Source organism: Mobula hypostoma, chromosome 3, assembly GCF_963921235.1.
Source record: "Mobula hypostoma chromosome 3, sMobHyp1.1, whole genome shotgun sequence".
NCBI lineage: Eukaryota > Metazoa > Chordata > Chondrichthyes > Myliobatiformes > Myliobatidae > Mobula > Mobula hypostoma.
This window is the reverse complement of record NC_086099.1, coordinates 34,868,841-34,893,678: the sequence shown is the minus strand read 5'-3', so window position 1 is coordinate 34,893,678 and position 24,838 is coordinate 34,868,841. Positions and strand designations below refer to the sequence as shown.

General features: G+C 40.1%; 1 protein-coding gene across 3 annotated transcripts in view; it reads right to left on the bottom strand.

Moving 5' to 3' along the window:
* Positions 1-7,275: 7,275 nt before the first annotated feature.
* The window catches only part of akr1a1a (aldo-keto reductase family 1, member A1a (aldehyde reductase)), a 49,406-nt gene continuing 31,843 nt past the window's right edge, over positions 7,276-24,838 (bottom strand). The window contains exons 7-10 of one of the 3 annotated variants that reach the window (XM_063042878.1): positions 18,805-19,004; positions 16,138-16,210; positions 12,016-12,102; positions 7,278-7,915 (exon numbers count right to left, since the gene is read on the bottom strand). In XM_063042878.1, the coding sequence (XP_062898948.1) occupies positions 7,850-7,915; positions 12,016-12,102; positions 16,138-16,210; positions 18,805-19,004 (426 nt within the window). In that variant the 3' untranslated portion in view covers positions 7,278-7,849. Of the gene's footprint in view, positions 7,916-12,015; positions 12,103-16,137; positions 16,211-18,804; positions 19,005-24,838 lie in introns of all 3 variants that reach the window. The other 2 variants (XM_063042876.1, XM_063042879.1) reach the window with 2 other exon arrangements.

Sequence of the window (24,838 nt, the reverse complement as noted above, 5' to 3'; positions counted from 1 at the left end):
TTTAAGGGGGGGGGGAAGAGTTGCTAAATACTGAAATCTTAACTCCTCCCCCCCCCCCACAACTCCACAAGAAATCTGAATTCAGATTCCGTTTCAATTATGCAGCTTTGCTTCCAATGAAGTTGATTTTTTTTAAGCTGGCAAGACTTTGTGAAAATGAAGGGAATCTGGAATATTAGCCATCATACTGCAAATATGATTTGGGCAATGGTTGCCTTTTATTCATCTCTGTATTGAAATCATCACGAGGACATTAGAAGTACAAGAACCTGGTCAGGTGGCAGTGGGTCAGTTTCTCAGGTAAAAAGGATGGATCATAAGTGCCAGATTAGCTGGTGTCAACCAAATCATCAGATTAACATTTTGATACTATGTGTTAAGTATTGTGTTAATGTTTTGTTTTCTAAAAAAGCTTTAGGAAGTTTAAACTTAAATAGTTTTTTAAATTTTAAGACTTGCTGAATTCATAAAATGGTTTAATATAATTTTCAAAGCAAGTACAAATTACCAAAGTTTTTAGTTTGTACGTTTGTTATGAATGTTTTTTTTTAAATACCACTAATAAAAATGGAGAGACTGAGTTCTGCAAAAGAAAGAAGCTTGTGTCAAGTGATGCTTTGTCTTAGTTTGGAGAAAATTAGAAGTTGAACTTCTGAACGGACGTTTGATTTTGAGAAAAGATGGGGTTCATTTGCTGGTTACTATCATTTGAGTTAATTGATAGATTTCCTCCACGATCTAATTGTAAACTTTTGGTATATATTTTTTTTCTTGCTGGTGGTTTGATGTTTATCTTTAGAAGCTTTTTGTATTATGCATGGCTCCGGGGTTGAACACCTAATGGGTTTTTTTTCTCACTTTTCCTTGCTTAGTAGGTTTTTTTTGTCACCAAAATTTTTTCAATCTTTAAAACAATTTTTTTTTCTTGAGACATTGTAAGTGTTGCCTACTTCAATGTACTTGTGTTAATTTTGGATAATAATAAAAAGATTTGAAAAGAAAGAAAATTAAAAAAAAAAGAAAGAAGCTTGTGTTTATGCCATTCCTTTTCGTCTCTACCAAAAATACTCTGTAACCAATGATGTGCTTTCGAAATGTAGTGACTGGTGTTTGTAATGTGCTTCAAACAAGATGTACAATGACCACATGAGCTAAAGTTAAAATAAATTGTCAATTTAAACATATATGTATGAATATGGGTCAAAAAGGACAGTGTAACATGGTAACATATATGACTTGTACATAATTACACTGTATAGTTAGCATAATACAGAATCAATCGTTTAACTCAAATTTTCTAACAATTGATTTTTTTTCCCCTTAAATTTATTGATTTCGGGTTTAACAGCTCCGGAATATTGTATCAGACACTTGATCTAAAGCTTTTTCCCTTTTTTTTTGTTAGATTATATTTCTTGATGGCTCTGAGAGAATGGGACTAATTTAAAAAGATTCAATTATTGGACAAAGCACTGTAGTAATTCCAGTCTTATTTCTGCTATTTTTTATTGGTTTTAAATTTAACAATTTTCCCTTATCTTGAGTTGCATTAGCACTAGTTAATGCATATGAGTTGGCTTTTTTAATATGCTGTGCAATTTTCATGCATGTTGAGATACATATTTTGGAACTCTTTTCTGCATGTCATTAAGTTAAGTGCTTGAGAATTCGAGACATGAAGCATTCTGCCCAACTATTTAAGTACTCTGGTTTTAAAATGTTTCAGGTTCATTTGTAGGAAGTGGCTATCACATGCATACTTAGTTACTGCAATTATACAGTTATGTAATGTATTAGTATCTGGTCTTAGTGATGCTGTGCCTGGAATATTGTGTACAAGTCCGATCTTCCTTGAAGAAGGATATACTTCAATGATTCCTGGGATGGGTGAATTGTATGAGGAGAGATCTTGTTGCCAAAGTTTTAAGGAACTCAGTAGTTTAATTGCAGGAATAATATCTCCCTCAACATAGATGTTTTGAATGAAAGAAAACTTTAAACTTCAGTCTGACTGACCCAAGAGCCATAGAGGCAAAGTTGAGTATATTGAAGAATGGAAAATAGTGTCCCCATTGTAGTAATGGTGCGAGGAACTGGCGGGTGAACTGAATAAATATTTTGCATCAGTCCTCACTGGAAGATGCTAGCTGTATGGTGGAAGTTCCAAGTGTCAGAGGCATGAAGTGTGTGAAGTTATCAAATCTAGAGAGAAGGTTCTTGGGAAACTGAAAGGTCTGAAGTTGGATAAGTCACCTGGATCAGATGGTGTACACTCCAGAGTTCTGAAAGGGGCATTAGTAATGATCTTTCAAGAATCACTGGAATAGTTCTAGAAGACTGGAAAATAGTAAATGTCCCTCCGCTCTTCAGGAAGGGAAAGAAGTAGAAGAAAGGAAATTGTAGGCCAGTTAGTCTGACTTCAGTGGCTGGGAAGATGTTGGAGTCGATTATTAAGAATGAGGACTCAGGGTACATGGAGGCACATGATAAAATAGTCTGTAGTAGCATGGTTTCCTCAAGGGAAAATCTTGCCTGACAAATCTGTTGGAATCCTTTTGAAGAAGTAACAAGCAGGATAGACAAAGGAGAATTTGTTGATGTTGTGTACTTGGATTTTCAGAAGGTCTTTGACAAGGTGTCACGCGTGAAGCTGCTTAACAAGCTACAAGCCCATGCTGTTACAGGGAATATTCTAGCATGGATAAACCAGTGGTTGATTGGCAGGAGGCAAAGGGTGGAGATAAAGTCAGCCTTTTCTGACTGGCTACCGGAGTCTGTGTTAGGAGAGATCCTTTTTGTTACGTCAGTCATTTGGATTATGGAATTAATGGCTTTGTTGCAAAGTTTGCAGACGATGTGAAGATAGGTGGAGGGCCAGAGAGTTGAGGAAATGGGCTACAGAAGGTCTTGGATTAGGAGAATGGACAATGAAGTAGCAGATGGAATACAGTGTCAGGAAGTGTGTAGTCGTGCACTTTGGTAGAAGAAATGAAAGGATTGACTTTTCTAAACCGGGAGAAAATAGAAAAGGACTTGGGAGTCCTTGTGCAAAATTCCCTCAAGTTTAATTTGCAGATTCAATCGGTGGTGAGGAAGGCAAATGTGATGTTAGCATTCATTTCAAGAGGACTAGAATATTAAAGCAAGGATGTAATGTTACGTCTTTATAAAGCACTGGTGAGGCTTCACTTGGAGTGGTTTTGGGCCCTTTATCTTAGGAAGGAGATGTTGAAATTGGAGAGGGTTCAGAGGAGGTTCAGGAAAATGATTCCAGGATTGAAAAGCTTGTCATATGAAGAACATTTGATAGCTCTGGGCCTGTATTCACTAGAATTCAGAAGAATTTGAGGGGTGACCTCATTGACACCTATTGAATGTTGAAAGACATTGATAAAGTTGATGTGGAGAGGATGTTTCCTATGGTGGGAAAGTCTTAAGTCTGGAGGACACAGCCTCAGAATAGAGGGGTGTTGTTTTAGAATGGAGATGAGTTATTTCTTTAGCCAGAGAGTGGTGAATCTGTGGAATTCTTTGCCACAGGCAGCTGTGATTTATGTATATTTAAGGCAGAGGCTGATAGATTCTTGATTGGTTAGGGCATGAAGGGATATGGGGAGAAGGCAGGAGATTGGGGCTGAGAGGAAAATCGGATCAGCCATGATGAAATGGCAGTGTAGATTCAATTGAGTTAACCACCCAAGGGGAGAAGGGAGTGGATGCTGCCCAATAGCAGAAGAGGCTGAAGTACTCAGACCTGGCTGCTGAGCCTAAAGGAACTGGTTGGAGGACCATCATCTACCCCATGGAGGCTGGATGCTGGAGCTTTGGCACATCAACAACAAGGTTACTCCGTGATAGGGCAGTAACTGGTGCAAAGCTTGGGAGGTTGGCTGATGAGGCAGAAATGGGCAGCTTTTGGCTGTGGTTGAGGAGGAAAGGCAGAAATTAGGGGGCTGATTAACCCCATTGGAAGCTGCAGGGAGCGGCAGGGTGGTGGAGATGTCCCTGCCACTGCTCCACCACTAGGATATGTGCAAGGTCTAATGGAGCAAAACGTCATTGAGGGGTGGCTCCGGATGTTGACCCTGTAGCTGACTTAGGGGTACTGTTGGAGGTGTGGCAGGTGGGAAACAACATCTTCATGTAATCTCAGTAAGGTGAAAGATAATAACTAGTTCTTATTCTGACAGTGAAGTGGTCTTTTTTGGGGGAAGCATGTGATCTACATATAACTTGCATGCGATGATGTGCCCATGTATCTACCACCCTTGTCCTAGATGGCAAAATTTTGGGAGGTGCTGTGGACATGCTTATTGCATTCCTTCATTTCCAACCATGGCTTTTGCTGGTGGTTGAGAAAAAGAATGTTCAGAGTGCTATGGTTCCTTGCATCTCATTGATTTTTATTTTTCCTGGTGTTGGTATGCTTTTTGAAGGCAGAAATTGTACTCAAAATTCAGTGAACAGAGACTGCTGTGAAGATCATTACTTTATATCTCACTGAGAACAGGAGTGGATATGGTATTTCCAAAGGCTTTATTATTGTGCATGAATTTTTTTTCCCAAAAGTGTGAAATGGTAACGTCCAGTGTGGTTAATCAGGTCAGACCTAATTTTGCACATCGGAGTTCCGAGAACTGGAAGATACAGCACCTGACTATATATGTGCAGTATATTATGAAACTCAGCATTGCTTGATTACTCAATAGGTTTCATTTTGAAGGTTTATATTTGCACAGCAGCCACTCTCTTCCTTGCAACCCCCCCCCCAATGTAGACAGATCAATACAATTTTATGTTTAAGAACAGGATTTTGTGGAACACAACGCATCTCAGCAAAACTTGGGTGGTAGTGAAGAAGCACCCCGTGTTATTAAGGATGTTTAGCTTAAGAAAATATTGATTTCATGGTGACTTTAGTATGGTAACAACTACTTTTTTGAAATATTTATTAGATGAGAACTATTCTGAATTTGGACTTTATTTTAAAAAGGTCACTTTTTATCTCCCCACTTTACCTTCCCTTGAGCTTGCTTCCTCATTAGTTGCCCATAAAGTTACAAATCTGAATCATTTTGAATAAGAAATATAATTGAGAAATGTGGATTGTACTAATATTTTCTGTTTCATGCCCAGTCGTAGACTACTCAGCTGCTGTAAACCAGCTAGCAGGATGTGCACAAACCATCTGTGGAATTGTTCTTTATCCCCAGACACCAAGACTTCTCTTAAATGAGATCATGGATGTAAATTCTCTGATGTTCATTTTGTGATTTTGCTTAAATTTTTTTAAACTTCAGCTTAAGTGTGGTAGGGCATAAGCCTAGAAATTGTAATATGTACTGCTGTTTACTTCAGTAAAATCTAAAAGCTGATATTAATGGAGTAAGTTGAATTAGTGATTGTATGGGTGAAGTTCAGCCAGGTGCAAAAATAACTTTCGCGTATTAGTGTGTTTGTTGTTTTCTATGTGCAGGTGTTGCTGGAATTTAAACCAATTTCAGCTTGCCGCTCAGCTTTGAATAATGCCCATTTCAAAATAATCTTGGGTAAATTACAGTATTATGCTCAGATCCTGCTTTATTTGATATTTTAATAACTCCTTCACAAGGTAGCTCTCATACTGACTGGAAACTGCATGAGCATTCTGTGGCTCATCATACATGTTTTTAAAGTATAAATTAATAACTAACTTTAGTTTTGATTATCCAGCAGGTAATGAATGTTATAGAAGTCTGGGAAGGTAGCTTACTCTGAGAGTAGAGGTACCAATATACACAGTTGTAGAGATCTTTTTCCCCAAGTGATTTAAAATTCCATCTTTTTAAGTGGAAACAATGCTAACACTGCACACATTCTTTATCCAATTTTGTGATTTTTTTTTGTGTGGTGGGGGTTAGGGGTACTCATTTTGGCATTAAGCTTTACTGCACCAAAAATAATTTTCTTAAAATTCCTGTTTCCCTTTGTTTTTCATCATGAGGCATGCAATTCACTTTTTAATGGGTTTTCTAGTTAGTGTTATCAGTTTATGTGGTCTAATTAGCTTGCTCTATTACTCAAGGGGCCTGCTATTATCAGCATACCATTTCTGTGACTGGGGCAAGATCACTTTAGCTGTGATCACCTGCTTTCCAGTAGGCTGGACCTGAAAAAGAACATCCGCCTTCTGTAAAATTGAGAAGTACAAGGAACTAATTTAGAAAAAGCATAAACCACAATTTTAGGATAATTAGGATATGATATGCTTTTGGCAAACCCCAATTTAGCACTGAATAAAATGTAACATCAATTTGATGCACTAAAATTGTGCATCCAATTACCTGGTCCAATGCCGATACCTTCAACACTTCTACAATAACAATAACTCCCTATCTCTTTACTTGTGGCTTTCCCTCATGTACCTGTTCCTCAGCACTGCAGCAAGCATTGAGAAGCTTCAGATGGGGATGTGGTGGAGAGGAAGTGGGGTACGTTTTCCTCTATATTAAGACATTCCCTTCGGTTGCACTTGAAAGTGCAGAAAAACATTCACCCCTCCCACCCCATTACCAAACACATTTTCCCTTCTTTGTCCCCTTTTTTGCATTCCATATCAACTGTTGACTGACTCCTTGGTTCACTTTTTGTCTTCACACACACCATTTCACCTTCTCATTTTAAGTCTTTTGCCCTCGGCTGTCTGGGGACTCAAACCCTCTTGAAGCTGAAACAGCAATTTACTTAGCCAAGTTGGGATGCTGTATTTGTGCTCACAATATGCTCTGGTCTGAGCAGCAAAAACTAAAGGTAGACAGGATGACAGCTTTGGAGAACACATATGGAGAGTCTCTGAACTTTTAGTTGTCTGTCACTTTAATTCTCTGTCCCACTCAGATTTTTGGCCTCTTGCAATGAAGCCCAACATCACATCACCCAGCAAGGAATGTTACAGCCCTAAGACCTCAACAATGAACTCATCTGACTTCTCTATTTGCATCAGAAACAGCCAATTCTATGGATCATAAATATGTAATGTTAACTTGTCTGTTTTCTCTCCTCAGATGTCTGATCCTCTGAATGTTGGCAACTTTATTTCAGATTTCCAGTCACTGCAGTGTTTTGTATATTTTCATTAATTGGAATTATATGATATCGTTGTCTTTAAAATCTATTTTGTTTAATCACAGTAGGCAAGTCAGCAGCTCTAATTAATTATGAATTTGAAGACATTTGGTAGGTCACTAAAAGCTTACAAATTTCAATAGAGGTACAGTGGAAAGAATACCTGACTGGGTGTAGCACAGCCCGGTATGAAGTCTCCAGTTGATAAAAGCGTAAGAGGCTGCAGATGGTTATTGACAGAGCCAGCTCCATCCCTTCCCACTAGCAATGACATCATCTTGATGCACCGTGTATTGAAGACAGCATCCATCATTAAGGACCTTCATCTAGTATATGCCCTCTTTTTGTTCCTACCTTCAGGGAGAAGATACGGGATCTTGAAGACCCACACTCAACAAATTTGGAGCAGCTCCATTCCCTCCACCATCGGGTTGCCGAATAGCCCATCAACACAACCTTGTTTTTTTTGCACTGTTTATTTTGTGAAGTATAGTAATTTTATATCTTTGCACCGTACTGTTGCCACAGAGCAACAAATTTCACATATCAGTGACAAAAAATGTGATTGTCAATTTCTATTTTTATTACCCAACCTGTGAACGTATTGATTATTTACCTGTGTTTTTAATATTACAATTATGTTCTCAGTTTGTATTATATGAATTTAAAAACAGAATTGGTGTTTTTAAAAGGGAGATAATTTCCACAATATGACAGGAATGTTTTTGAAGTTGTAGATTGACTTTCAATAAGGATCGTTAAAAGGGAAGTATGGATGACTTGAATCTCTCCACACTCTCACTCCATCCCTCTGCAAAAAAAAGTAAGTAAGATCAGTCAGTTTTATTCTTCTCCTTTGCAAGGCTTAGAAATTGTCTCTGTGCAATTAGCTTCTGAGATTTATTTTTCCCTAACCAGAAGACCACAATCTGTATGAATTGGTGATAACATATCCTCCTCGCTGATGATCAACACTGGCGCACCTCAGGGGTGTGTGCTTAGCCCACTGCTCTACTCTCTATATACACACGACTGTGTGGCTAGGTATAGCTCAAATACCATGTATAAATTTGCTGATGATACAACCGTAAACACGAGGAATTCTGCAGATGCTGGAAATTCAAGCAATACACATCAAAGTTGCTGGTGAACGCAGCAGGCCAGGCAGCATCTCTAGGAAGAGGTACAGTCGATGTTTCGGGCCGAGGCCCTTCGTGAGGACTAACTGAAGGAAGAGCTAGTAAGAGATTTGAAAGTGGGAGGGGGAGGAGGAGATATAAAATGATAGGAGAAGACAGGAGGGGGAGGGATGGAGCCAAGAGCTCGTCAGTTGATTGGCAAAAGGGATATGATAGGATCATGGGACGGGAGGCCCAGGGAGAAGGAAAAGGGGGAGGGGGGGAAACCCAGAGGATGGGCAAGGGGTATAGTCAGAGGGACAGAGGGAGAAAAAGGAGAGAGAGAAAGAATGTGTGTATATAAATAAATAACAGATGAGGTACGAGGGGGAGGTGGGGCATTAGTGGAAGTTACAGAAGTCAATGTTCATGCCATCAGGTTGGAGGCTACCCAGACGGAATATAAGGTGTTGTTTCTCCAACCTGAGTGTGGCTTCATCTTTACAGTAGAGGAGGCCGTGGACAGACATGTCAGAATGGGAATGGGATGTGGAATTAAAATGTGTGGCCACTGGGATACAACCGTGTGGATACAACCGTTGTTGGTAGAATCTCAGGTGGTGACGAGAGGGCGTACAGGAGTGAGATATGCCAACTTGTGGAGTGGTGCTGCAGCAACAACCTGGCACTCAACGTCAGTAAGACGAAAGAGCTGATTGTGGACTTCAGGAAGGGTAAGACGAAGGAACACATACCAATCCTCATAGAGGGATCAGAAGTGAGCTTCAAGTTCCTGGGCGTCAAGATCTCTGAGGATCTAACCTGGTCCCAACATATCAATGTAGTTATAAAGAAGATAAGACAGCGGCTATAGTTTATTAGTAGTTTGAGGAGATTTGGCGTGTCAACAAATACACTCAAAAACTTCTATATTTGTATCATGGGGAGCATTCTAACAGGCTGCATCACTGTCTGATATAGGGGTAGGGAGGAGGGGGCTACTGCACAGGACCAAAAGAAACTGCAGAAGGTTGTAAGTCTAGTCAGCTCCATCCTGGGTACTAGCCTACAAAGCACCCAGGACATCTTCAGGGAGCTGTGTCTCAGAAAGGCAGCGTCCATTATTAAGGACTCCCAGCACCCAGGGCATGCCCTTTTCTCACTGTTACCATCAGGTTGGAGGTACGGAAGCCTGAAGGCACACACTCAGCAGTTCAGGAACAGCTTCTTCCCCTCTGCCATCCGATTCCCAAATAGACATTGAATCTTTGGAAACTACCTCACTTTTTAAAATATACAGTATTTCTGTTTTTGCATGTTTTTACAATCTATTCAATATACATAAATGATTTCCTTGTTAATTGATTATTATTATTTTTATTTTATTTATTATTTTTTTCTCTACTAGATTATGTATTGCATTGAACTGCTGCTGCGAAGTTAACAAATTTCACGTCACATGCCAGTGATAATAAACCTGATTCTGATGAAGAAAGATTTCCTGGCGGTATGTGACTTTGGAGAAAATCCTGCAGGTGGCAGTGTTCTCCAGCCCTGACACCATTTTAGTATTTCTGCAAAGACTAGGGTGGGTGGTGTAGGAAGTAAAGTGCTTGGAAGAACATGGCAAATCAGCCAAGCTCGAGCTCATCCGGTAGCTCAGGTAACACCTCGCTAAAGGAAAATAAAACACAGGAGAAAGAGAAGGCTATGTGGCCTCTCCAACCTGCTCCACCATTCATTAAGATCACTGTTGATCCTCGGCAACACTTCCACTTTCCTTAATGATCCATTTATCCTTAATGATCCATTTTTTTCTTGTTTTGGTTTTAAATTGCATCTTATCTGAGACCAGTCAAAAGTGAGGATGTGAAACCTGGGGTCCACTTTATCATGGGGTACAGAATAGCATTCAGCTAAATTCCTCATGTTTGCAGCTAATAGAGTTTCTGCCTCTCTATTCTAGTGACCCAGGTTTGATTCTGAACTCTAGTGCTACCTGTGGAGAGTTTACACAGTCTCCATGCGATTTTCGTTCCTGATTCTCTAGATTCCTCTTACAAAGCAAAGATATGTGTTCTCATAGATTAACTAGCTACTGTAAATTGCCTTTACTGTGTTGGGGTTGAGAGCTTCTAGTTCTTAGGAATGAACATCACCAAAAGCCGGTCCTATCCAACCCCAGACATCAGAACCAAGAAATTTCACCAATGGCTCTACTTTCTCAAAGGGTGAAAGAAATTTGACATACCTCTGTCAACCATCACCAAATTTTATCAATGCACCATAAAGCATCATATCTTGGTTGTATCACAGCTTCGTGATGAGGAGTTTGTGGGGGGGGGGGCAGTGCTCGAGCTGGTGTTCGATTCCATTCCAGTGTTTGCTGATTAAAGCGATGAGGGAGATTGAAATATTGAGGCGAATGCAGAAGGTGAGTGCCGGCTGCCTGCCTTCTGAATGCTGATGGGATCGCTCTGCTGCTGGAGAGGGGAGCCTGTGTGGCCTGCTACTGTGCCTGGAGGATGTTACTGAAGTTTTCTGCATTTTGAAAATGGATATGGATTTGGACTTGCAGCTGTGGACTATTTGTCAGTCTTACTGTGTTTTTCACCCGTTCTTGGGAGGGAGATTTGGGGATCGATGTTCTTGTGGCATTTTGTGTGGGGGGAGGGGGGACTGGAGGTCGGCGGTTGATATTTGTGTTGTTTTTTTGTTGGTTTCTTTGTGTGGGGAGAGGGGGATTTGGAGGCCGATGTTCTTTTTGAGTTTCATGTAGGGGAAGGGGTTTGGGGGCCAATGTTTATCTTGCGTTCGTGTGGGGGGAGGGTGGGTTTGGGGTTGATAAATGTGTTGCCTTTTTTTTTGGTTCTGTCGCCATCGGGAGAAGAATTGTTTATAAATGAACCTTTTGAATCTTTCGATAAGACAGCTGCTCTGCACGTGACCACAAGGAACTACAGAGTGTTGTGGACATTGCTCAGCCATCATCTGTATGGAAAAATATGTACCTTGGTATATGTGATAATAACCAATTCCAAAAGGTGGTGTTGGTGAGCTTCCCTTGTTGTGGTGTCTATGTGGTTGGACTATGACAAGCTGTTGTTGATACTGGGAACGTGTTGTTGGAACTTAAAACTCTCTACCCTCTCACCCTCAACACTTTTGATGAATATAGAACCATATGCACCACCCCCTTCCTAAAGTCAGTGACTAACTCTTTCGTTTTGCAAAAGGGCTGCTTTATGTGGAATGATGCATACATAGCACCATGCCTTGTGTGAAAATTACGCAGGAGTTTGGTTTTTACGCAACATAACACACCACTGATGTACAATATTTTTGGTTTCGAAGATTTTCAAATCAGCTTACTTTTAAATGAACACACATCAAAGTTGCTGGTGAACGCAGCAGGCCAGGCAGCATCTCTAGAAGAGGTACAGTCGACGTTTCTTCAGGAAGGGTCTCGGCCTGAAACGTCGACTGTACCTCTTCCTGGACTGCTGCATTCACCAGCAACTTTGATGTGTGTTGCTTGAATTTCCAGCATCTGCAGAATTCCTGTTGTTTACTTTTAAATGATCACGTTTTGTTTTTTGTAGCAGGAAGGATATTAATTCCCAGACTGTTGTGCCCTCTTTCCTCCTCAAATTCCACTCTCACCTACTGAAATGCATAATATGTCCCTGACTTTAGATGGGATGTATATTTCCAAGATGGACTATGAGCTAACAGCAATGTGTCACTTCCTCAGTTAAAATCATGACCGTGAAAATGTAATGTGTTTGCTTACTTCAATAGCTGGGACTATCAATCTTCCATTGCAGTCAAATGAATCAATCTGTTTCATATCCTCTTTAGACAAGATGAAGTCAAACACCTGTTTTAGAGATACATTTTCTTGTATTTCCATTTAACAAATCACAAGTTCAGCATTATTTCAGTCAATATCTATATACACAGTAACAGTCTACAAATACTGTCATACATAAAAATAGGAAATGTTTCACCGACCGACTGTCAAACTAAATAACATACAAACATATAGAATAGGTGCAGGAGTAGGCCTCCGGCCCTTCAAGCCTGCACCACCATTTATTATGATCATGGCTGATCATCCAACTCAGAACCCTGCACCAGCCTTCCCTCCATACCCCCTGATCCCCGTAGCCACAAGGGCCATATCTAACTCCCTCTCAAATATAGCCAATGAACTGGCCTCAACTGTTTCCTGTGGCAGAGAATTCCACAGATTCACCACTCTCTGTGTGAAGAAGTTTTTCCTAATCTCAGTTCTAAAAGGCTTCCCCCTTATCCTCAAACTGTGACCCCTCGTTCTGGACTTCCCCAACATCGGGAACAATCTTCCTGCATCTAGCCTGTCCAATCCCTTTAGGATTTTATACGTTTCAATCAGATCCCCCCTCAATCTTCTAAATTCCAATGAGTACAAGCCTAGTTCATCCAGTCTTTCTTCATATGAAAGTCCTGCCATCCCAGGAATCAATCTGGTGAACCTTCTTTGTACTCCCTCTATGGCAAGGATGTCTTTCCTCAGATTAGGGGACCAAAACTGCACACAATACTCCAGGTGTGGTCTCACCAAGGCCTTGTACAACTGCAGTAGTACCTCCCTGCTCCTGTACTCGAATCCTCTTGCTATAAATGCCAGCATACCATTCGCCTTTTTCACCGCCTGCTGTACCTGCATGCCCACTTTCAATGACTGGTGTATAATGACACCCAGGTCTCGTTGCACCTCCCCTTTTCCTATTTGGCCACCATTCAGATAATAATCTGTTTTCCTATTTTTGCCACCAAAGTGGATAACTTCACATTTATCCACATTAAATTACATCTGCCATGAATTTGCCCACTCACCCAACCTATCCAAGTCACCCTGCATCCTCTTAGCATCCTCCTCACAGCTAACACTGCCGCCCAGCTTCGTGTCATCCGCAAACTTGGAGATGCTGCATTTAATTCCCTCATCCAAGTCATTAATATATATTGTAAACAACTGGGGTCCCAGCATGGAGCCTTGAAGTACCCCACTAGTCACCGCCTGCCGTTCTGAAAAGGTCCCGTTTATTCCCACTCTTTGCTTCCTGTCTGCTAACCAATTCTCTATCCACATCAATACCTTACCCCCAATACTGTGTGCTTTAAGTTTGCACACTAATCTCCTGTGTGGGACCTTGTCAAAAGCCTTTTGAAAATCCAAATATACCACATCCACTGGTTCTCCCCTATCCACTCTACTAGTTACATCCTCAAAAAATTCTATGAGATTCGTCAGAGATGATTTTCCTTTCACAAATCCATGCTGACTTTGTCCGAGGATTTCATCGCTTTCCAAATGTGCTGTTATCACATCTTTGATAACTGACTCCAGCAGTTTCCCCATCACCGACGTTAGGCTAACCAGTCTATAATTCTCCGGTTTCTCTCTCCCTCCTTTTTTAAAAAGTGGGGTTACATTAGCCACCCTCCAATCCTCAGGAACTAGTCCAGAATCTAATGAGTTTTGAAAAATTATCACTAATGCATCCACTATTTCTTGGGCTACTTCCTTAAGCACTCTAGGATGCAGACCATCTGGCCCTGGGGATTTATCTGCCTTCAATCCCTTCAATTTACCTAACACCACTTCCCTACTAACATGTATTTCCCTCAGTTCCTCCATCTCACTGGACCCTCTGTCCCCTATTTCTGGAAGATTAATTACTAAAATATATGTAACATTTCAAAGAGGATCAATGTATCCAGTTTGAAAAATTTACACCATCTGGTTGATCTCGGGTTGAATTTTGATGCACAGAAACAATAATGACCTCCACATCTGCTTATTGTTGTTTCAACAAAATCTTGTCTCATCTTAACTAAAACCAGCAAATATTCACATGGCTGGCTTCAAGTTATTTTCACTCTTACTTCTAGCTCCAATTCTTCACCATCATAGTGGGTAAAGAAATGATACGAAGTCAGGGCGCTTACAAACAACCTCAAACATGGACTACCATTCTTGAGCATTTTACATAGATATTTTATCTGTATATTTATAGACTTTGCTATTTTCCCACTTTCTGACTATTATTTTGACACTTTGGTTTTGTAAAAAATTTGATTAAATTTGATCTGTAGTTTTCTCTAGCTAAATCTCGAGAAGGAGGTAATCACCATCTTTGCCTCTTACTTTGCAACCAGTTCATCCTTCCCCATTTACTGCCTCCGCCTAACCAAACTAGTTCCATCCAGACATACTGCCAACATAGGTGATGGGATGAAGGGAGGTGAATTTCCAGGAGAAAGGGATTCATAATTCTGGAAGGAGAAAATAAGGCTAAAGAGAATGAAGCTACTAAGAAACTTCTACATGTAGATGAAAGTTTGGTGGACTAACAGAAAAGTAATAAAGTGTGGGTGGAAGTAACAGTAGAAAATAAGATATAGGAACAGCAATGTTTCATATGTACAATAGTTTGGTTAGGCTGAGGCAGTAAATGGGGAAGGATGAACTGGTTGCAAAGTAAGAGGCAAAGATGGTGATTACCTCAAGATTCAGCTAGGAAAAACTACAGCTTCAATGCAAAAGCAAGTCATATAAGACAGAATTTCAAATAAGCATCGTCCGTGCAGTCAGTAGATTTGAAAGAGGGGTCTTCTTGGATGCTAGTAGCATACCATTGGAAGAAAATCCCCTATAAGCAGATGACAGCTCATGTGAGCACCATGTAGATAGGAAAAAGATAACATCCAGAGCTCTCCAAAAAACTGCTCTATGTTGAGCTGGTGCAGGACTTGGGAGGAAAGGAGCCATTGTTGAATATGTTCTGATTATCGTCAAATTGTTCAGAGTGAACTAAACTGAAGAAATGCCTTTAATTGGATAACAGAGGAAAGGTTATGGAGGATGACAATTTGGTCAACTATGTCAAGGAAACGATGATGATGATTTTAAAGAACAATATCTTGTTTATGATTGACTTGTTATTACATAATTTGGGAAGGTAGAGATCAATAGAAGTGGATCAATTAATCAAGTTGTTTCCAAAAACAGTGTCAAAATAATAGTCAAAAAGTGGAAAAATAGTAAAGTCTATAAATAGACAAAATTTCTAAATGCACCAAAAATTCCAAGGGTAGTGAATACTTTTTATAGGCACTGTATTTGCATCAGTGAGCATGTGTACAGGTGTATCTAACAAAGTGCCACAGAGTCTATATTTATTATTGTAACTTAGAGAAATTTTTATGTATTGTACACCTGCTGCAAAACAAGAAATTTCAAAATATTCGTCATTCATAATAAACCTGTTTCTGATTCTGGAGAACATTGTGACTGGTTTGTTATGGTCTGGTAACACCCAGGATCAGAAGAGGCTGCAGAAGGTTGTATACTCAGCTAGCTCCATTACAGGTACAAACCGCCCCCCCCCCCATCACTGAGGATATCTTCTAAAGCGGGGGTTACCAGCTTGGAGTCCATGGTACATGGCATTAAAAAGGTTGGTAACCCCTTAAGTTGTCAGTAGCCATCATTTAAGGACCTTCACCATCTGGGGTCTGCTCTCTCTTCATCATCAGGGAGGAGGTATAGGGAACTGAAGACCCACACTCAGCTTAGGAACAGTTTCTTCCCAATCAGATTCCTGATTGGTCCATGAATACCACTTAATTCTTTCTTTGCAGAATTTCAGTGAGTTTGTCTAGCACTGTACCGCTCCCGCACAATGACAAGTTTCACAATCAGTGGTAATAACCTGATTCTGATCTGTTTGTTTATACTGCTGTATCACCAAGTTCAGAAATAGCCTAACATCTCCACAACTGTCATAGTTTGGAAAAATTACGATACTGATAAGATGACTTGCATTTCTGTATCATTTCTATTTAAATAAAAATCAAGTGTTACCTCAATATTTTCTTTAATCCTTGATGGTGTGGCACTCTTAGGAATGCACACTATTCCTCTTTGTAATTGCCATCTAGGGAGAAAAAAAAAATTAGTGTTCCGAATGATACTAATTACACTGTCAGCATTAGCAGACTTGTAAGGACCTATTAAAATTGGATTGTTATGAAGCTAGCAAATAAAAACTGGGTCTGTCAGCACAATAATGATTTCATATTTGGGCCCCTTCTATACAATACAATGATTTCATATCTATGACCCTTCAGAATTTTTTTACCTTTAAGTATAATAGTCAAAAAGTTCATATTTCAACTAGTCCTTGTATCAAATTCAAAGAATGCTTGCTCTACAGTACATATTTTACTTTCTCCAACTGAATGACGGGTGTAAAAAGAACAAATTTAAAAATGGGGATGTGCTGTTATAACTAAAAGTATTGTTAAATTATGCCTGTCTTAATTATCTACAATATGCTCTATGATCCGTCAAAAATGGTCACCAGCATCAAAACAAATTTGCAAAATGATGGAAAAGTGTGGAGTCATATATGAAATATTTTTGGCAGAATGAGGATTTGATTCAATTGTTTTAATTAATTTAAATGTTCTTTGCAGAATCTTCTGGGGTTATAGACAGCAACATTAAACCATGAAGGCTGATGGAAAAATAATAGTGAAATGATTCTTCTCAGAAAGTTACAGAATGGAAACAGGCCTTTCAGCTCAATTGATCCATGTTGAATAGGACACCCCATTCAAGATGATCCCTTTTGCCAGTATTTAACCCAAAACCTTCTAAACCTTTCCAAACAATGTACCTTTACAACTGTCTTTTAAAACTTACTGCCTCAACCACTTCCTCTAGTAGTCGATTCCACATAGATACCACACTTCTTATAAAATTAAGTTGCCCTCAAGTTCCTCCTGTATCTTTTCTCTCCAGCCTTAAGCCTACACCCTCCATTTCTTCAGTCCCCAACCCTAGAGAACGACTGAGTGCATCCAGCTTATCTCAGCCCCTTGTGATTTTGTATACCACTATCAGATCACTTCTCAGTCTCCTACTCTATATGGAATCAAGTCCTGGCCTGTCCAACCTTTCCTTATAATTCAGTCTTTCAAGTCCTGGCAGCATCCTTGTAAGTCTTTTCTGCACATCTTCCAATTTAATAACATTTTTCCCACAGCAGGGCAACCAAAGCTGAACCTAATACTCCAAGTGTGGCCTTAGCAGCAAACTGCAACCGCATCATGACCTCTTAGCTTTGTACTCAGTGCCCTGACTGTGAAGGTTGGCGCGTCAAAAGCTTTCTTTACCACCTTGTCTACCTATAATCAAATATAATTCTCCACTGATTTCAATCCACCTCAAACCTGTTTCCAAAACGAGCATTATCCAGCACTTCTTGAAGGACATTCAGTAAAGCATCACATGCTGTAGTTTTAATCTATTCTATATATCCTCTATTCTGAAATTAAAAGAAATATTCCTCTGTGGTATTAGGTCACTACATTACCCAAGCAACAAAAATCAAAGGGGAAATCATATCCAATCATATCCTTTCTGGCAGGGAATATTGTTGATACCACATGAAGCCTATTATGTTTGCTTGGGCACAGAATGCAGCTATGGAATATAGTTATAGTATTTTAAAATCTACCACGTTCACAAAAATTCCTCCTCTGCCAGAAGCAGAGTTCCTTTATAAATGAGCTTCTTTGACAGTTAATACAAAAATCCAGCATATGAATGGAGTTACACAGAAAATATGTTCACTCAGTGATCAGCTGAACAGTGATGCTGAAGACTATTAATTTTAAAATGCGCTTGGCCTCTTCTGCCCTGCTGCTTAACAGACATAGTGTATAGAATTTGAATTCATTGTTAGTTTTCTTCAAGTAGTTAGCACTGGCATTAAAATAATGGTGCTTGGTTTGAGGGCTGCAAAGTTCTTGTGCAATTATGCACCTCTGAGCAATACATTCAACAGTCTGAGAGCTGCCTATTACAAATATTGAGAATGGTGATTTCCGAGAAGAGCCTCACCAGTTATTGCGTGATACTTAGTGCTAACTACTTTTAATTCCTGAATCTGGATGATGAAAATTCAAAGTCCTGGGCTACTGTAAGTAGAGATTTCTACAAATTGAAAAATTGACCACAATCAAAATCTGGTAAAAGTCTTAGATGTTGAGTCAAAACATTCAAATAATTCTCAGTAAAGAAATTAAAATAATTCTGAAGACTTTCCAACTAATTATTAGACTCCTTGACATGAAGCATTTGAAGACATCATTCAATCACTATAGCCATTCAATTCTATGGATAAAATCTTACCCTTCAGTAGATCTGAATTCCAGCATCTGGCTCAGGATTTAAAAGTATTTTGGAACAAACATCACACAGAAAATGAGAGCCATCTTGGCTTTTTTAAGGAGTATTTAATTGGTCCCAGGCAAGTCGATCAGTTACTTTACTAGTTGTCATTTTTATAGTTTGTCCTGTTGCACAGGACAGTAAAGGAATCTTTGAACTTCAATGAATTATAAGTAATTGAATTACAAAATTAATTATCAAAATAATATTCCTCTCTCCTTGAAGAAGCTAAGAAGAAAGAAATAAATGCATTTTGTCAGTGAAATTTAATTGTCTTTAATGCTACTTCACCGTATAATAACTTGCGCTGGAGATTTTCCATATTTCTTCGCTATTTCCAGTATTCTTTGATCTTCCAACAGTTTTGGCTCACCAGGTTTGGCCCAGGGACGGTCAGCTGATCCAAGAGGACTGTATGCTGTAACTATGATTTTTCGTTTTGTGCAGTGATCTACAAGCCTATTTTGGATAAGATAAGGGTGACATTCTATCTGCAAGAGAAAACAGGCAGACGTTTAGTCCACAATGAGGGAAGCAAGCATTCAACGTCATCTGAGGCCACCTCGATTTTTATCCTGAAGTGCAATTCCAAGTTTAGAGTGTTTAGGGTGCTAACTGAATCAAAATTTCACTAGGATTTTGAAATTCTGCTAATCAAAACATCTCCAGTGAGTGAAATATTGACAACTTGAACCAAAGAATATATGATTATTAGTTTGCATTTAACATTTTTCAAAGCTTTCAAGTTTTTTTTTAACTTGTTGGGAGGTACTGGAGTTCAGATGCAATTAGATTCTTCCCAATGACAATGAAAAGGCAATTGGTTGGTATCAAGTTCTACTTACCTATTCATGGTGCTCGAGTGGTGTTATTAATTTTAAAAATCGTGACACAAATTAATTTCCAATTAATAACATTTAGAACAACTACTTATGTAGTTTTTAAATACTTTCCTCTCCAATGAGCGAATTAAAAAAAAATATACTCTGGCATTCAAATAGGATACAGAGTGGTTGTTATTGTTATGGAATAGAAACCACAGAAACCATAGAAAAACTACAGCACAGGAACAGGCCTTTTGGCCCTTCTTGGCTGTACCGAACCATTTTCTGCCTAGTCCCATCTGTCTGAAGAACAGAATGTTTTATCTCTATAAGAAAGTTTATGATTCTGAACATGCCTGAAATTATTTTAAAAAACCTATTAGTTACCTTGTGATCAGCATCAAATTTGTTTAATTAATCACCATGTAGGGATCAAACTGTCACAGTTTACAAGTGCTATGAGAAAGGACTGTACATCTCCTTTACTACTTCAGCTGTACTAAACAGCCAGGGAATCAAAGTATTGAATAAAACTGTGGGGATTATGATGTTAAGTTATTCTGTAGCATTCAATACACTACCGGCAGTGATCTCCCTTTGTGCTGCCTTCCTAGCAGGATTCTGGAGTATCATCTGCAACAGTCATTTGCTGAGCTGGAAATGGCTCAGTAATGCTAGTGCTACTTAGAGCCGAGCAGTAATGCTTAAGTCATGCCTGTGACTCTTAAACTGTGCTTGACATCATCATTTGGAATTGTCTTGCAGCAAATGAAGTCTGATAATAGGACAGTTCATGATTCTCCAGTTCTGGTGGAAGATGTAGCAGAGGGGAAGTAGAGTGGCCACTTTATTAGGTACTTGTACACCTGCTCATTGATGCAAATATCTAATCAGCCAATCATGTGACAGCAACTCAATGAACAAAAGCATGCAAACATGGTCAAGAGCTTCAGTCGTTGTTTAGACCAAACATCAGAAACGATGAAAAATGTGATCTAAGTAACTTTGACCGTGGAATTATTGTTGGTGCCAAATGGGGCAGTTTGAGTATTTCAGAAACTGCTGATCTCCTGGATTTTCACGCACAGCAGTCTCTGGAGTTTACAAAGTTCAGACTTGCTAAGTTTCTTCTTCCTTATTCTTCATTCCTTGCCTGTTAGGGCAAAGTTAGAGCACTGAGAGTGACTCCAGGGGCAGTGTTAAGTCCTTTGAGTAAGATGTGGGAATTCTGTGAGACCTTCAGCCTTTCAGATAACCACATCTGCACCAGGTGCACCGAGCTGCAGCTCCTCAGAGATCATGTTAAGGAACTGGAGCTGCAGCTCGATGACCTTCATCTCAGACGGGAGACTGAGAAATTGAGGCGGTCACCCTGAGGTTGCAGGAGGCAGCTAACTAGGAAGGGAAATGGGCAGCTAGCACAGAGTAGGCCTCTGGCCATACCGCTCAGTGATGGGTATGCTGGATATCATTGAGGGGGATGACCTGTCAAAGGGAGCTACAGCAACCAGGTCTCTGGCACAGATTCTAGCGCTGTGGCTCAGACGAGAAGAGAGGTGAAGAGAACTGCAGTCGTGATAGGCGATTCCATAGTTAGAGCTGAGATTCTGTAGATGTGATAGACACATCTCTCAGGTGCCAGGGTTGGGGATGTCTCAGATCGGGCCCACGGCTTTCTAAAGGGGGAGGGTGAGAGGCCAGAAGTCTTGGTATGTATTGGCACCAATGACATGGGTAGGAAACATGAAGAGGCCCTCAAGAGAGATTTGTGTGAGCTAGGTAGAAAGTAGTAATACCTGGATTGCCTCTTGTGCTACACACCAGTGAGGGTAAGAATAGGGTGACTTGGGAGATAACTGTGTGGCTGAGGAACTGGTGCAGGGGTCAGGGATTCAGATTTCTGGATCACTGGGATCTCTTCTGGGAAGGTATGACCTGCACAAAGAGGACGGGTCACACCTGAACCTGAGGGAGGCCAATGTCCTTGTGTGTTTGGGAGGGTTTAAATTTATTTGGCGGGGGATAGGGACTGGAATGATAGGGCTGAGGATGGGGCAGTTGGTTTGCAAACAAAGGCAGCGTGCAGCAAGACTGCTAGCAAGGACAAGCTGAGGATAGGGCTAAACTGCAGTTAATGGAATGAGCTGTAATGTAAAATGGGACAAAAATCAAAAAGGGTGATGAATACAGGACTAAAGGAGTTATATTTGAATCCACGCATTATACAGAATAAAGTAGATGAACTTGTAGCATGGATACAGATTGGCAGGTGTGGTGTTATGGGCATCACTGAGCCATGGCTGAAAGAAGATTATAACTGGGAGCTTAACTTCCAAGGATACAGATTGTATTGAAAGGACAGGCAGGCAGAGGGGGTGGGGTGGCTGTGTTGAAAAATCAAATCAAATCCTTAGTCATAGGTGACATAAAATCAGAAAGTGTAGAATCCCTGTGGCTAAGAAATTGCAAGATAAAAAGACCCTGATTGGAGTTATTTTACTCCAGAAAGTACCAAAGATGTGGTCTACATATTACTTCAGTAGATAGTGAAGGCATGTCAAAAGGGCAGTGTTATGATGATCATGGGGAATTTCAAATTGCAGATAGATTGGGAAAATCAAGCTGGTGCTGGATTCCAAGAGGGGACATTTGTGGAATGCCTGAGATGCCTTTTTAGAACATCTTGTGGTTGAGCCCACCAGGGGATCAGGTATTCTGGATTGAGAGTTGTGCAATGAACTGGAATTGATTCGAGCTTAAGATAAAGGAACCTTTAAGGGTGCAGTCATCATAATATGATAGAATTCACCCTGCAATTTACTACACAGCTAAAAATCAAGTGTAGTAGTATCACAGTGGAGAAAGGGAATTAGAGGCATGAGAAAGGAAAAGAGAGAGACCAAAGCTGATTGGAAGGAGACAGCAGCAAGAATGATGGTACAGCAGCAATGTTGTGCATTCAGAGATGCTCTTCTGTAAGCCACTGGTATAATGTGTGGTTATCTGAGCTACTGTCACCTTCCTGTCAGCTTTAACCAGTATGGCTATTCTCCTCTAATGTTCCACTAATTTTTGCTCTATTGTATGCCCTCTCTGGCTTTTATGTTGATTTTGACATACCTTGTCAGACATGGTTGCATCCTCCTACCTTTAGAATACTACTACTTTGGGATGTATCTCACCGGCACCTTCTGAATTGTTCCCAGAAACTCCAGACATAGCTGCTCTGCCATCATGCAAGTGCCCATCCGAAGACCGTGAAAGTACACCCAGTAGCCACTTCATTAAGTACAGGAGGTGCCTAACAAAGTGCTTACTGACTGCAGATGTAGAGATGGAAAATGGGAAGGTAGGCAGTTGCAGGCTGCCAGGTGATAAAGCACTATCAAAAAGGGTAGCCCAAATTATGTGGATGCGCCTTCAACTGTGCAGCCTAGCAGTTGCACCATTTCTCAATTCGCCACCTCATTCATCTGCACTCACACCAAAAGTGGGCACGTTTTGCTTATCCCTCACACAGTGCAGTCCACCTTTAAGTCTGTATACATGGGTAGCTGTCAACCATAAAAGCCATGTCAGATTGTGCACCTCTTTCAGAAGGCAGTCCACCAATGGAAGTGGCAGGAAATGTTCTAACTCCCTGAAGGAAGCAGTATGGGATGTTATAGAAGGACTACTGTTGAACTGGAATTGGTTTATTATTGTCACATGTACAGAAATCCAGTGAAAAGCTAGTTTTGCATTACTGTTCATCCAAATCAAATCAATACACAGTGCACTGAGCTAGAAACAGAGAAACATAGAAAATAGGTGCAGGAGTAGGCCATTCGGCCCTTCGAGCCTGCACCGCCATTTATTATGATCATGGCTGATCATCCAACTCAGAACCCCGCCCCAGCCTTCCCTCCATACCCCCTGACCCCCGTAGCCACAAGGGCCATATCTAACTCCCTCTTAAATATAGCCAATGAACTGGTACAAGGTAAAACAATAACAAATGCAAAGCACTGGTCAGCAGTATGCAGAGCCCATAGTTCCTCCTTATCTCACAATCCCTTCTGATTTGCAGCAGCAGATGCCATACATTTCCTTCTGTCCTTCCTTTATGTAGACAGCGTTGCCCTATCAATCAAGCTCTGGAGATTCAGAAGATTAATTATGATGTGACATGATCCACTTTACCCTGCGTTGATTTTTATTTTTATTGCAGGGTTGAAAGAATATTGGATTCCTGATGACAGACAAGATAAGAGTATGGTACTGTAGGTGAATGGGACCTGGGTTTGGAGTTAATGGTTTTGCATTTGATTTAGTTTATCATGTATGGCCTGGCCAGAATGAGCTGCCTTTTCCTCTTCAATGCTCTTCTTACTTCTCTGTTAGAAGCTCAATCTGGTTTGCAGTATCTCTGTTCATTTTCTCCAGACATGCTCAGTTCAAATAACAATACTAGACACTGTAGGGTTCTGATGTTTTAATCCAAGGCTCTTACAGAAGTTAGGAAAGAGGCACAAAACTTGTTTCACAATTCATTTCATTAAGCATTGATAGAACAAAGGAAAATTGAACAGCACAGCGATAAAGGTCTGCTAAGTAGAGAGAGATAGAAACACTAAAGAACTAAGATAGCACTGCCTCATGGTAAAATTCTTTTCTACTACATAGATAAGGAAAATTCCATTCAAATTTGTAGATAAGAGTCAACCACAGAGAAAACTCTTATTCAAATAATGTAGCACCAAGAGAAGTTTCCAGAGCCTTCCAGAATTATAATATTATAACCACTAGGGGACATACTGAACAATTAGATATACCTTCTGTGGCCACTAGGAAATATTCTGATTTGTTAGAGTATATACACAAGAACTACTTAATATATAAGGAGATAATCATTAAACTGCAAAGAAAATAAGAATTAAACAGTCAGATCCAACATCACCATCTCCATGTTTCAGTGCAACTGATTTGAGCAGAAGTCAGCAAAATACCTCAGCAGCCACCACAACATCATAAACATATAACAAACACAGCAGCTAGAACAATTGGGCTGTAGATCTGATCACTATTGCTTGCCCTGTGAAGAGAGGAGTTTGGCTCAACTGGGGAAATCTAAAGCAATAGTGCTGACTTCAAACCCGTGGTGCACATTGATTTATGGATTCTTACATATGTTAAAAGTATCTACTATCTATAAATATGGGATTGATGTTTCTCTGGCATGGATGCCTGGAACCAGTCTCTAAATAAGAGGTAGGCTACTCAGGCCACTAAGAAGAAATTTCCTCTCCTACAAAGCAGTGAATATTCAGATTCTCCATCAGTGGCCAAATGGCTAACTTGTTTTTTTTCCCTGGTTTTAAGATGGCATCTGGTTTGCTTTACTTACGCATATACACCCAGCGGCGTATCTAAGGTATGGCACGTGCCCTGGGCGCCACTTGAAGGGGGCACCACTGAGCAGTTTCTATTAAAGTCAGACAAGCCATCCTCGGATAGTGAGA